Genomic DNA, 12,532 nt, shown 5'->3' with positions numbered 1-12,532 from the left:
AGCTATATTTTATTCTTCTTCAATTTTCCGTTGCTTTTTGTCACTTTGATGTTTTTAATGTTTAATCAATAAATGACACTGCGGAAAATCGGACCAACGCTGCATTAAGCAATTTAAAGAATTACTGTAGTTTTCGCGACGAGATATCTTGCGCGTCAGATATGTTATGCAGTACGCATTCTCAGAATTTTGTGTTAACGTAATACATCATCTGGTAAATTGTAGACATTTCTATGAGGTTTTTTTCTTAAACTTTTAAATATTAAGATATGCTCGAAACTCATAGGAAAAACGGTGAAGATCATGACAGCAGGGTATTTTTTCCGATTTTTTTTAATTCCGAAAAAAGGCTCAACAAAAGTATATCGACTAGCTGTTAACATGGTTGACATAAAATTGTAGACAGTTTGGTAAAAGATGGTTTTCAAAAATTCAAGAGTTGCCGGTTACTGTACCTGTCCGTTTGGCGGATGATTCAAAATATCTCGAAAACTAAAAAATGTGAAGAAAATGAAAATTCAATTTACTTTTAGCATTCCTGAATATTTTATGCTACAAAATTCAGGAATTCTGAGTTCCCATGACACCTCCCTGAGAATCGTGGGTGTCATAGATGGGAAGCCGACATGACTTGTGAATGTGATCAGAAATCGATCAAAAATAGTGACTTTGTTTGAGCGATTAAACTATCCGTGTTTATTACTCAAAATGTATAGAAAACATGCACATAAATGAAACGGTCCGTGGGGGGGGGGGGGGGTGTCAAGCCATTAAAAGGAAACATCAAATTGATACAAAATGCAAGAAAAAGTAACAAAAAATCAAGAAAAGTGATGCAAACCCTTATAGATGGAAAGGAAAGGACATGGTCCCGAAAATAAACGTTTGGCCTCTGGAATTGTGGATTTGAAACTCAGCAAAGATTTAGAATCAAAAGTTTCAGGGCACTTATAAAGGGACTAGAGAAAATATATCTTAACCGGGGGAAAATGTGTTCGATGTCAAAATAAAACAACAAAAAATACCCAATCAAAAGCAGGGATGAAAAGCACCACAATCACAGATAAGTGATAAGGGAAGGGGGAATAGGCACCTATTTACAAAAAAAAACTTCAAGGGAACAATTAAAGAAAAAACAACAATTAATGAAAATCGTGTAAATTTGCAATAGCTCGAGTTGCTGAAATCCTAACATTAACATCCTCAGAATCTTTTAGAAGAGCCACGAGTCCAGTGAATACAAGCTCTCGACTGATTGTAGCTCTGAGTGGAGCAGTGAGTCCATCCAAAAGACATCCAGTAAGATGTGCCGCATTACACCGTATTCTGGCACTTGAACTTTTGAAATAATTGGAAGTGGCGAGAGCATATTGATTGATCCGATCAGGAAATGAGTTGGCCTGAAAATTAATTTTGGTTTCTCTAAAAATATTTATTTTAAAAAAAAATGTATTTTCCCACTTACTTTTTACCTATTTTTTTACCTAACTAATTACCAATTACCCAATATTACCCAATATATTACCCAAAATTAATTGCAATAAAATGGTAATATTAATTCTAGAAATCAAAAATCAAAATGCCATACCAAAATTGAAGCGAAATCCTTGATGAATAGATTATAGCTGGCCGGTTGTTTTCCATCCTTCAATTCACGTTCAATACATATTGATGCATTCGGGGATGTGAGCAGGCCATGAAGCCGATATATCGAGTTAGCACAGTTCTGTCGAACTTCTTCGAAATCATCATTCAAGTGAAGTAGAAGTGAGACAATATTTGTATGTAGGTGACCTCTGAATTCTTCACTGTTCTCACCAACTCTGGATCCAAGCTCTCCAAATAAACTGAATGATGCTGCTCGCAGAGTGTGGGAATCTTTCTCAAAACATGGTCGAATCTTGAGTAGAACAAGTGGAAGTATTGATTTTAACTGATCATTGTTAGTTAACTGGACAAGCTTATTCAATGCCATTATGGATTCAATAGCTACAGTATCCTTACGATCTCCATGATCATCTAATCCAGACATCGCTGCTTCTACAGCCATATGCACAAATCTTGATATAACATCAGTTGAAGAACATTCAGATAATTCTCCAAGACCCTTCACACACAGCTTACGGATTCGAAGGCTTGGATCTGTCAAAGAATCTTCGAGACGACGTATACATTTGACCAGAAGTTGTTCATTGAATTCTCCATTTTCAGAAGTACTTCGACGTATCAACGATGCTGCAATGATAACTGCAGCAAGCCGACGTGGTTCACTTTCACTATTCGCATATTCTTCCATCGTCTTTGCAAGTGGGGAAACCCACGCAGGACGTTGTTCAACTAGAGATCGAATAAAAACAGTGATTGCTTGAATAAAAGAATCCTTGTCAAGACAGTCAGTCCATGCTCTCGCTTGATTCATATCCTCAATTACCATATTAGATCTCGTTCGGTTCAGCAGGTTCTTGATAGCAGCAACAGCCATTCCTGCTGGCTTTTCAGCAGCTCTCCGAAGATCGGGTGTAATAATCAGTGGATTCTTTGAACCTTCTTTCTGCATTACTGGAAATTGAGTGTCCGAGACTGAACAAATAAAGTGAATGAGAAGAGTGAGAATTAATGGAAGACGTTCCATCAGTGCCGATTCTGGTTCTCCGTTTTTAACGACTTCAGCCAAAACTGCGACGTAAGTGCATGGTTCCACGTTGACAACCTTCGCAGAAACACCTCCACCAGAATCCATCAGTTCAAAGGGTTGATCAAGACTTGCACCAAGAAGTTCAGTGAGATGATCGAGGATTACAGCAAATAGAAGTTTATCCCGAGAAAGACATTCCCAAGCGTCCGTGATGTTACTGAAAAATATAATTGTTCCTTTTTATCTTTTTATTAAAAAAAAACTCACATCGAATATGGAAGTGGTTGCTTGAAAAGAACATCACATACAGCTTGCTGTTGATGTACAGCGAACGCAACAAGTGCAGCAAGGACATCAGTGTTAGTTTGTACGCAATGATGTATATCTGCCAGTTTCTCAACCATTTTTGTCACAAGAATCTCGGCTTCAGCGTTGAGTGTTGCTCCTCTTGCCATTACTGCGTAGGTGAGAAGTTGAGCTGCCGCAGAACTCACGTGACTTTGTCGATCTGTCAGCATTTCAAATATTGCTGACAAATAGATTTGCATTTGAGACTGAGGAAGTCGATATTCTATAATTTGAGCAATTGCTTCAATTGCCAATTTTTCCTTCTGTCCTTCTAATTTTACATCTCCACTTGTCAAATATTTCTCAACAAATCCAGAATAAGAAAATAGACTTTGATCAGCATCTCTTCCATGTCCTTTGTGCATATAGGCAAGTCGTAGTGTCCAATGAATTGCTGATAAGGCTTGAAGTCGAACATGAGCAAGAAGATCAATAAGACGTGGAGCCAGACGTCCGAGAAGTGAGCTCAATGGCTCAAAATCTGAAGCATGCCCCAATGATATGTCCTCTGCACATTCATAATAAACACGTAGAACCAGGACTGTCATATCGACTGCTCGAATTCTTTCATGATCAGCTTGCTTTCCATAATATGGGAGGAGGATCTGGAAAATTGTTTAAATTATTTTGAATTTGGAAAAACATACAGAGTTCCAATAAAAGGTATCGGTTTTTCTATTTTTAACTAAAAAAAAAATTTTTTTTACAATTTTGGGCAAATACTCTTTTACTACCTCATCTTTTACTACGTTGCTCTTTTACTACGGTTTACTCTTTTACTACGGCCGTATTTTTTACTACGTTTTCCAATTTCGATTTTTACTACTACACTCAAAATAAGAAAACTGCGTGGCGTGTACTGCAGAAAACCTAATATTTAGGCCCCGCCTTTTTCTCGTCCACTCACGGAGAAAAGGCAAAAATTCGGGGACCAACCAATATCAGGTCGCCGACATCTCACGGGTTCCGCGCGCCGCTATGTTTAACTCGCAGCGGGCGGAGACAGCTTGCCGCGCCCACAACGAGTTAAACATAGCGGCGCGCGGAACCCGCAGGATGTCGGCGGCCTGATATTGGTTGGTCCCCGAATTTTTGCCTTTTCTCAGTGAGTGGACGAGAAAAAGGCGGGGCCTAAATATTAGGTTTTCTGCCGTACACGCCACGCAGTTTTCTTATTTTGAGTGTAAATGTATCTTTTACTACGGTCGTTTTTTTTACTACGGTTTCCGAATTTGATTTTTTACTACGATTCGTATCTTTTACTACTGTCGTTTTTTTTACTACAATGGCAGGTTGGATTTATTACTACGTTTTGTATCTTTTACTACGATTAACGATTTTTTACTACCTAATGAAAAAAAGAATATCAAAAGTTGGAATTTGAAAGTAACCTTGTAGCAGATTTTAGGTATAATTACAATTTCATTCTGAAATCAACATGAAAGTTTCATAGCTGTGTTCTTTTTCCAACTTTTGAAATATACTATTGTCTGAGCGGTTTTTAACTGAATCCGACGATATCATAACGGGAAAATGAAATTTATGAAAACTTTCCAAACAAAACTATTTTGAAAACTTATTAGGTACTAATCAGTTATTGTAGAAAATCTCAATCTGTCGTTTTTGAAAACAAGGTTTTCACTGGACAACAACGTTTATACGCAGGATATTATTAACAGGCACATTCTTTTTTTTCCAGTAGAAATAACTACAAGAAGGGTCATTTAGTTGTTGATAAGGTGAGTTGACAAAGTTTTCAGAACTAAATATCTGAAAAAGTAATGGAAGCTTCTTACTTCGTACAGCTCGGTTGGTTTCACATATTCCTTGGAACCGCGGCCGCCACTCGTCTGTTTGGAGAAGTGGTAAAGCGCGCGCTCTTCAGTAGAGTCATTGCTGGCTCGAATCTGGATCCATTCAGATTTTTTTTCAAATAGTTTGCCGGGAAAAGTGTTCCTTATCTTAAGCTTAACAAGTTTGCGATTGATTAATTTTTCACATTCCCTCTGCCCGAAAAGATATGTGGGTATATAGAGCCCTACTTGTCTAGTTTCTTATTATTATGCCAAATCACAAAGTTGACAGGAATGTTTTCAAAAACGACAGATTGAGATTTTCTACAATAACTGATTAGTGCCTAATAAGGTTTCAAAATAGTTTTGTTTGGAAAATTTTCATAAATTTCATTTTCCCGTTATGATATCGTCGGATTCAGTTAAAAACCGCTCAGACAATAGTATATTTCAAAAGTTGGAAAAAGAACACAGCTATGAAACTTTCATGTTGATTTCAGAATGAAATTGTAATTATACCTAAAATCTGCTACAAGGTTACTTTCAAATTCCAACTTTTGATATTCTTTTTTTCATTAGGTAGTAAAAAATCGTTAATCGTAGTAAAAGATACAAAACGTAGTAATAAATCCAACCTGCCATTGTAGTAAAAAAAAACGACCGTAGTAAAATATACATTTCGTAGTAAAAAATCGAAATTGGAAAACGTAGTAAAAAATACGGCCGTAGTAAAAGAGTAAACCGTAGTAAAAGAGCAACGTAGTAAAAGATGAGGTAGTAAAAGAGTATTTGCCACAATTTTGCTTATTTTTCTAATATTAAAAAAAATATGTTTGAATGAATATAATTTTTTCATCAACATAAACAGAAATTTATAAAAATTGAATTTTATTGTCAATTTTCCAATTAATTATCTGAACTTTTTTTTTTTTGATTTTTCGATTTTCCCTTAAACCCCAATTTTTAGGAACTACTCACTTTGAGAAGGATCATAATAGTTTGAGTGGTTGGAGCCATTCTAACAATTTGTTCTAATGCGAGACCATATTGATGCATTGTTGCGTCCATAATTGTAGCAGATTCGTCATCTTCCATCTGTAAATAAAATTTTTATATTTTTAATATAATAATGCCTTCAAATTTCAAACGTACTCTGAATGTTCTATTGTGGTAAGTTTTAATTGAATTTAAAAAAATAGAAAACGTTTGAAATTCGAAGTTTCCCATGTGTTGCACCAAAAAAGTATATCCAAACAAAAAGCCATGTCAGTAGCAAAAAACAATTATAAACGAATAATGATGATTTACTCAATATTTTCTCCGAACCTTTTGTCGAACTTTTTTTTTCAATTTTAAAGTATTTTCAAAATTCAAAGTTCGATAGAAAGTTGAAAGAAAAATAATGAGTTATGTAGTTGTTGGAAACACTCTCTGTTAGACCACACTTTTTTCAGCAAATCAGCACCTTTCCACCAATTCCTCGATGTCTCTGATGTATCGGTGTTCCATTTGGTCCCTCGGCAACTGAGTTGGCAGTTAATGGAGGTGTCATGTAAATATTTGTATGAGAACTGCTTGATCCACTGAATGTTGAGAATACTGAAGAGGAAGCATAGTCGAAAATATCGAAAGCGAGCTGGAAGAAAAGAAGAACCGAGTCCACTGGGACTGTTAGAGATTGAGTTTTAAGGTGAGAAGTGGTCAAAATGATAGTGGAACAGAAGAAGGATGTGAAGGAACCAAATATTAGGGAGAATGTCCGTAAAATGACAAAAAAAACTTACAGTTTTCAAGCCACTTTTCTCTCTTTGCATTGGAAGGATTTGTCTAGTTAGAACAGTTCCAATATCTTCAATATCAGCTGGAGACAATGGAGGTTCAAGTTGTCTGAAATAATAATGGTTTTTGTTTTAAAAAATTAACAAAAGAATTATCACTTGTGGGCTTATTTTTCTAACCTGTGGTACTCGGAGATATTAGTGAAATTGTAAAAGGAAAAAATTCAAGAAGCACGAGAAAATTTGCCTGAAAACCCCAAAGAAGTCCATAAAAAGGTAGAGTTTAGTTTCAGATATTTCTCATTGTTTTCTAGTTTTGCATAATTTTTAACACTTTTAAAAATTTTACAAACGCAAAAAAAGACTGAATGCCAGAATTGTGCAAAAATAATTAAAATCTGAAAATAGGCTCCACCTTTTTGTGGATTTTTTCTCGTTTTTCAGTCAAATTTTCTCGTATTTCATGGATTTTTTATGAAGTTTCCTTTTATATTTTCACTAATATGACTGTGTACTACAGTCTCGGCATTTACCTGCAGCTTCTTGCCCAACTTTAGCTCTCAGCAGCTTCTTACCCAAGTTTAGCCAAATTTTCATCCAAGTTTAGCCCAAGTCTGACCGAAGTTTAACTTTTCCAGTGCAAACTATCCCACTAAACGTTGGCCAAACTTTGGTCCTAGTTTCGTTGATTTTTAATAATTTGGTTTATAAATTTGAAAGAATTTAATATAAAACTGTAATTAAAATATCAGTTTCGTAGTAATCCCATCTAATTATTATATTTCGATAATTTCAGACCTGATAATGAGTCTTCTGGACACAGCAACCACCTACCAACACCAAGAAAGTGTGAAAAATGAAGTAGCAGAATCATTGAAAACAATAGGATCACATCAACCAAATGTTCTATTAACTGCGTGTCATCAATATTTATTACAGAATCCCAAGGTATATTAATTTGCGCGCCGCCGCAGCGCCCTCGGCGGACAAAAAATAGGAATTTTGTGATTGGGACTGTTTAAATATCATTATTATTTTGCTAACTTGAAGTAAATTCGTGAAGAATGTTTTCTGTTGTGATTAAATTTGAATTTAATTTTAAAAAATCAATTTTTGACAGCTAAAAGTATTTATTCTCCGATCATTTAATCATAATTTTGAACTACTCTTAGACGTCTAAGACAAACCCACAAGTGATAGCACACCTCAATTTTTAAAATCGAAATTAACATGATAACTTACACTAATGCCGCTGTCGTTTTACAAGCTAACAATCTCAACGAACTCGTCAACCATTCCGGTGTTTCCCCATTCAAATAATCCTTTGCATACGCTAACAATTCATTTCTTGCCTCAAACTTCCATTCTCCTCCGATTCTTGATGGATGTACTGCAGTAGCAATCAATCGCATTGTCTCCAACATAGCTTCTCGTACAACAGTCTCTTGTTTCGAATTGGCGAAATAATTTCGAAGGAACACAATAATTGTATTTTGTAGTCTCTGGGTAATTGTATCCAAACTACAAGCCATCACAACATGTCCATAACACAGCATCAGAGTTGCTCGAAGATGAATCATTTCAATATCTGGATACTGTCGAATTGGCATTGTGTCTTTGATGAAACCAAATATTCCGCTACTTTTCCTTGCATGCTCCCATTTGCTAACATTTTCAAGCTCGATAAGAATCAAATCCATGTGTGAAGTAGCTATAGATCCAACTCCACGTGCACATCCTTGTCTTTCAGTCAACACGGAATGAGATGCTGATTTGAACATGAGCATCATATGATCTATTACAAATTGTTTCGCGGTGATCCGTGCAAGGGTAACTCCAAGACATCTTAATAAAAATGATTTTTCATCGCTCAATTCCTTGTACATATCCAATTGTTTTCCCATCGCAGCAGCCAAATCTTGTCTCCAATCTCCTTCTGGGACAACTGCCACACATGCTGAGAGCCAATCAAGACATGCTTCATGCCATCTGGCAATCTTTCGACCACGAAGTTCAGCAGGTGCAGAATCACCGGATGATACAGTTGTAGATAATTCTGAATTGAGAATAACTATGTATGACATGATTTTAAAGATCCTTACCATCCAGCAAAGGTTCCAACTTTTCACTCCATCTAGCTGCTGGTCCTTCCATCGAAGGGTGGAACCATGGTGCAACTGCCTGAATGAGACCACCAGCTTCTCTAGCTCGTCTTGTGAGTAGCCCATTTAATGGAGCATTGCAAAAAGATGTGAAAAGACGTGCAAAAACTGCATGACGACCAGCAACTTTAGCTGAAAATGGTTAAGTTATTACAAAGACTTCGTTTTTTTTAATGAAAAAATCGAGTTTTTTGTTGAGAAATTTGATTTTTTAAATTGAATTTTTTTTGTGAAATTTTTCTCCAAAAACAAGGAATCTGGTCTTGACACGACAACTTATTATTGAACATATTTTAAAGGTGTGAGCCTTTAAAGTGCACTGTAGCTTCAAACTTTCCGCATAAAGTTTCGTTGACATTTCAGTTTTCGATTAAAAATTATTTTAACAAATCGTGAAAAAACTATGAAAAAATCATTGAAACGAGATTTTTCAATTACAGTGCTCTTTAAAGGCGCGTACTTTATCGCATTCAATAGAAATTTGTCGTGTCGAGACCGTACCGTACAGGTTTTTTAACAATTTTCTTGATTTTTGAGAATATGAAGAATATAAAATAAACATACGATTATCAAATCCTGTAACATAGTCCATCTTGCGTCCAGCTTCAACTTCTCGACTAACTAATGTTCTCAAACACTTGCACAAATCTCCAACAACTGGTGTATACCTTTCACAGCATATAAATTCAAGTAGATATGGCCATAAAAGTTTTGTCGCACAAACACATGTATTTGCAATTGTATAGAGAGCCTGTGCACATTGTGTTCGTAGTTGATTTAACCCAGCAACATCAACTTCAACTTTCTTGGCTGCGGATTCTTGTTCAGTTGGTCCAACAAGATTTCTTACAAGAAATGCAATTACATAGTCTCCACCTTCTGCATCCACGTATGAATGATCAGCAAGAGCGACACAAAGTTGAACTATTGCTCGTTTGACCTGTGACTTGATGGTGATTAAAACATGCACTTAGAATTTTTTTTTCTTTTTAAGATATATAACCGTCTGTGGGATTTTTGTCTTAAATGACAGAGAACCTGTCTCCAAATATTTCAAATATAACTGTAAAAAATTATAGATTTTTAAAAACTTTTAATGGTTTCTTTTTTCAATGTAGCTGGAAAATGAATAACGGGTTGAGTTAATCTATTTGTCGGCAATCTTTGAAAAATTAAAAAAAAATTCATTAAAATTTTTTCTCATTTATATTTGGCATACTAATTGTTTTCTGTCGTTTAGGGCATATATTAAATGTCGGTTATCTCAGAAAACTAATTTTTTCATTCAAAAATTATTTTTAAAAAAACTTACTCGAATACTAGTAGTGTTTTCAGCAGCAAGAAGTTTCTTCAATCCCATTGTCAATAGAGATCTCTTATCTTCCATATGCTGCCCAGTAGCATTCAGAAGATGTCTCAAAACGTTTATAGCACCAAGTTTTTGAGAATCCGCAACGTTTTGCATTTTATGTAGAAGATAGTATACAATTCGATCAGCAAATCTAGTAGCAGCAACATCAAAACATCGAAAAGCTTCGGAATGATTCTTGATTGCTTGAGTACTAAGGGTTACTGTAGTATCATCTGGATCGAGACAAGCATTTGGGAAAAGTGCATTAAGAATATCTTCAAGATATGGTTCCAATGGGCATGTTTCATCGACACATGCAGCTTCTAAAAATCGACAAATTCCTTGAGTGATCATGTGCGATTCGTTATATGATTTTCGATATAAAGGTATCATATTTGTCACAATTTTCTTAACATCTTCAACCAGGCGAGTTTGTTTTATCATTAGACACAATTCACCAACACATTCTGCAGCTTCTCCACGTGTCTAAAAATTAAATGAATTGTCTCTTATCTTAATACCAGCCGTGGACCGCACCTTCGGCGCGGCCCCCGACTTCTGGAGCTGAAAACAAATTTTTCTGAAACTACCGTAATCATACAGTACTCCTACCGTACCACTATTGTACCACTACAGTACCCCGACTATATCCTTACACTAACCCCAACTCACCATCCCTCCAGAAGCTAAAACTTCGCAGACTACAAAGACTACATAGACTACAAACTATGGACAAACGGAATAAGCGCTTTATATATAGTAAATGATATTTTAGCTTACCTTGGGATCTTTGCTATAAATCCAACTAAAAATCACATCATAAACTGCTTCGGTTTGATCGGAATAAGTGGCTCTATTCGATACTTCTTGACAATGCCCTGATGCTGAATTTGGACGTGAATGATCACCAATATATTCCTCTGATGCTTCTTTTGGCCTTTCTGTTTCACATTCTCTGACTGCTTCACAGAATGAGCAAATAGCTCGAGCCCATGCACATCTAAAAATTTGAATATTTGTAATTAAAACCACTTCTTTAAGTTACCTTAACGGATCCGTTTTCACGTGTTGTAGAAGAGGAACTGTTCGGGAAAGAATATCGGTTAGAAATGGAACCAAACCGAATGCTGAAATATTTTTATGCTGATAAATTAATCAAAAGGGATATTTATTTATTTAAAAATTTTAAGTTGGAGTAGCGTCAGTGGGGAAATTGTTAAAAACCACTATGGTGCCGAATACCATAGTAAGACTTTTTAGCTTTTTATTGAAAAATTTTAGAAAAAAAAAAACAATTTATTGACATTCAAAAATGGCAATTACTGAGATTTTTCCACTTTTCAAAAGCAGACAGTTTATAACATTTTTTTACTATGATATTTGGTCTTTAGGCATTTTTTAGAGCAACTTCCACACTGGCACTACTACTATTCCTATTTTTATACAACTCACGATTATGAACTGCAATCGTAGCCATAGTTAACACTATATATCGATGAGGACTTGTCGTTTGTCCAGGTGGAAATTTCTGTAGAATTGCATCGATGACGTGGCTAACAAATCGTGTATTCTTTGCCAGAGTAACAAGAACTTCCATCGAAGATTCTGCCCATTCAACGTCAGTATCTTTTGTCATGTTCATTTCTTGAGTTGCAAGATTTATGATCAACATTATTATTTGTTCATCTAATTTCGAAACTACTTCACAATTATCTACGCATATTGAAATTGTTTGAAGAACAAACGCCCGTTTGAACGCACCGAGCTGAAAATTTTACTTTTTCAAAAAATTTTAATAAGAAAATTAATATACCTTGGGATTCTGTAATAAATATTGATGACACGCAGTTAATAGAACATTTGGTTGATGTGATCCTATTGTTTTCAATGATTCTGCTACTTCATTTTTCACACTTTCTTGGTGTTGGTAGGTGGTTGCTGTGTCCAGAAGACTCATTATCAGGTCTGAAATTATCGAAATATAATAATTAGATGGGATTACTACGAAACTGATATTTTAATTACAGTTTTATATTAAATTCTTTCAAATTTATAAACCAAATTATTAAAAATCCAATTTCAGGTCTCAAAACATTTTTAAAGCAAATCTTACCCAACAAGCTAGAAACCTGGCTGGTTGCTGCCATTTTGTTGCTGATTCGATGCAATCCACTTTACATAGATTTTGGAATGACTGAAAAAAGATAAAATAGTCTAGGATTTTTAATTAACCGAGGAAACTGAAGGTAAGAGATAAGTTTTTAAGAAAAAATTCGAAAGAATATTTTTTTGAAATTTTTTTCAAAAATTGTACCGAAAATATTCAGAACAGACATTAGGAATATTATTTTTAACAACCTATTAGTTGTTCTCTTGAAGGTTGGCTACTGCCAGTGGGGAATGTGTAAAATAATTCCTATGCTGTGACCAAATGACTAAATGTCATAATAAAATTGTCAAAAAAT

The 12,532-nt window shown here is 35.2% G+C and overlaps 1 protein-coding gene and 2 non-coding genes across 3 annotated transcripts; 1 reads left to right on the top strand and 2 right to left on the bottom strand.

Annotated features, from left to right (window-relative positions):
• Positions 1 to 479: 479 nt before the first annotated feature.
• On the bottom strand, positions 480 to 655 carry Y76G2B.1. The gene has a single exon (NR_101559.1). It is a non-coding gene; the product is annotated as a small nucleolar RNA Y76G2B.1 (small nucleolar RNA).
• A 112-nt stretch (positions 656 to 767) lies between these two features.
• hpo-27 (Maestro heat-like repeat-containing protein family member 1 homolog) lies at positions 768 to 12,267 on the bottom strand. The gene is made up of 15 exons (NM_001276520.4): positions 12,181 to 12,267; positions 11,881 to 12,032; positions 11,520 to 11,832; positions 11,113 to 11,194; positions 10,848 to 11,067; positions 10,029 to 10,553; positions 9,281 to 9,656; positions 8,657 to 8,848; positions 7,797 to 8,610; positions 6,561 to 6,663; positions 6,242 to 6,412; positions 5,755 to 5,871; positions 2,903 to 3,588; positions 1,589 to 2,852; positions 768 to 1,400 (listed from the first exon to the last, which is right to left on the bottom strand). Exons 1-15 carry the CDS (start codon positions 12,212 to 12,214, stop codon positions 1,143 to 1,145), a joined length of 5,307 nt encoding a protein of 1,768 aa, NP_001263449.1. The 5' UTR covers positions 12,215 to 12,267; the 3' UTR covers positions 768 to 1,142.
• On the top strand, positions 3,801 to 3,821 carry 21ur-13804. Its single transcript, NR_131384.1, has one exon.
• Positions 12,268 to 12,532: the final 265 nt, after the last annotated feature.

This window comes from Caenorhabditis elegans, chromosome I, assembly GCF_000002985.6.
Source record: "Caenorhabditis elegans chromosome I".
Classification (NCBI taxonomy): domain Eukaryota; kingdom Metazoa; phylum Nematoda; class Chromadorea; order Rhabditida; family Rhabditidae; genus Caenorhabditis; species Caenorhabditis elegans.
The sequence above is the reverse complement of the archived record's forward strand: the minus strand, read 5'-3'. Positions and strand labels throughout refer to the sequence as shown.

Bases quoted from the DNA above. Each gene is read 5' to 3' on its own strand.
- hpo-27 (NM_001276520.4), bottom strand. From the start codon at position 12,214: ATGGCAGCAACCAGCCAGGTTTCTAGCTTGTTGG. The intron at 10,554-10,847 runs GTAAGCTAAAAT...TTTAATTTTTAG, and splicing joins TTTATAGCAAAGATCCCAAG to ACACGTGGAGAAGCTGCAGA. The intron at 3,589-5,754 runs GTGAGTAGTTCC...ACAATTTTCCAG, and splicing joins CTATTATGATCCTTCTCAAA to ATCCTCCTCCCATATTATGG.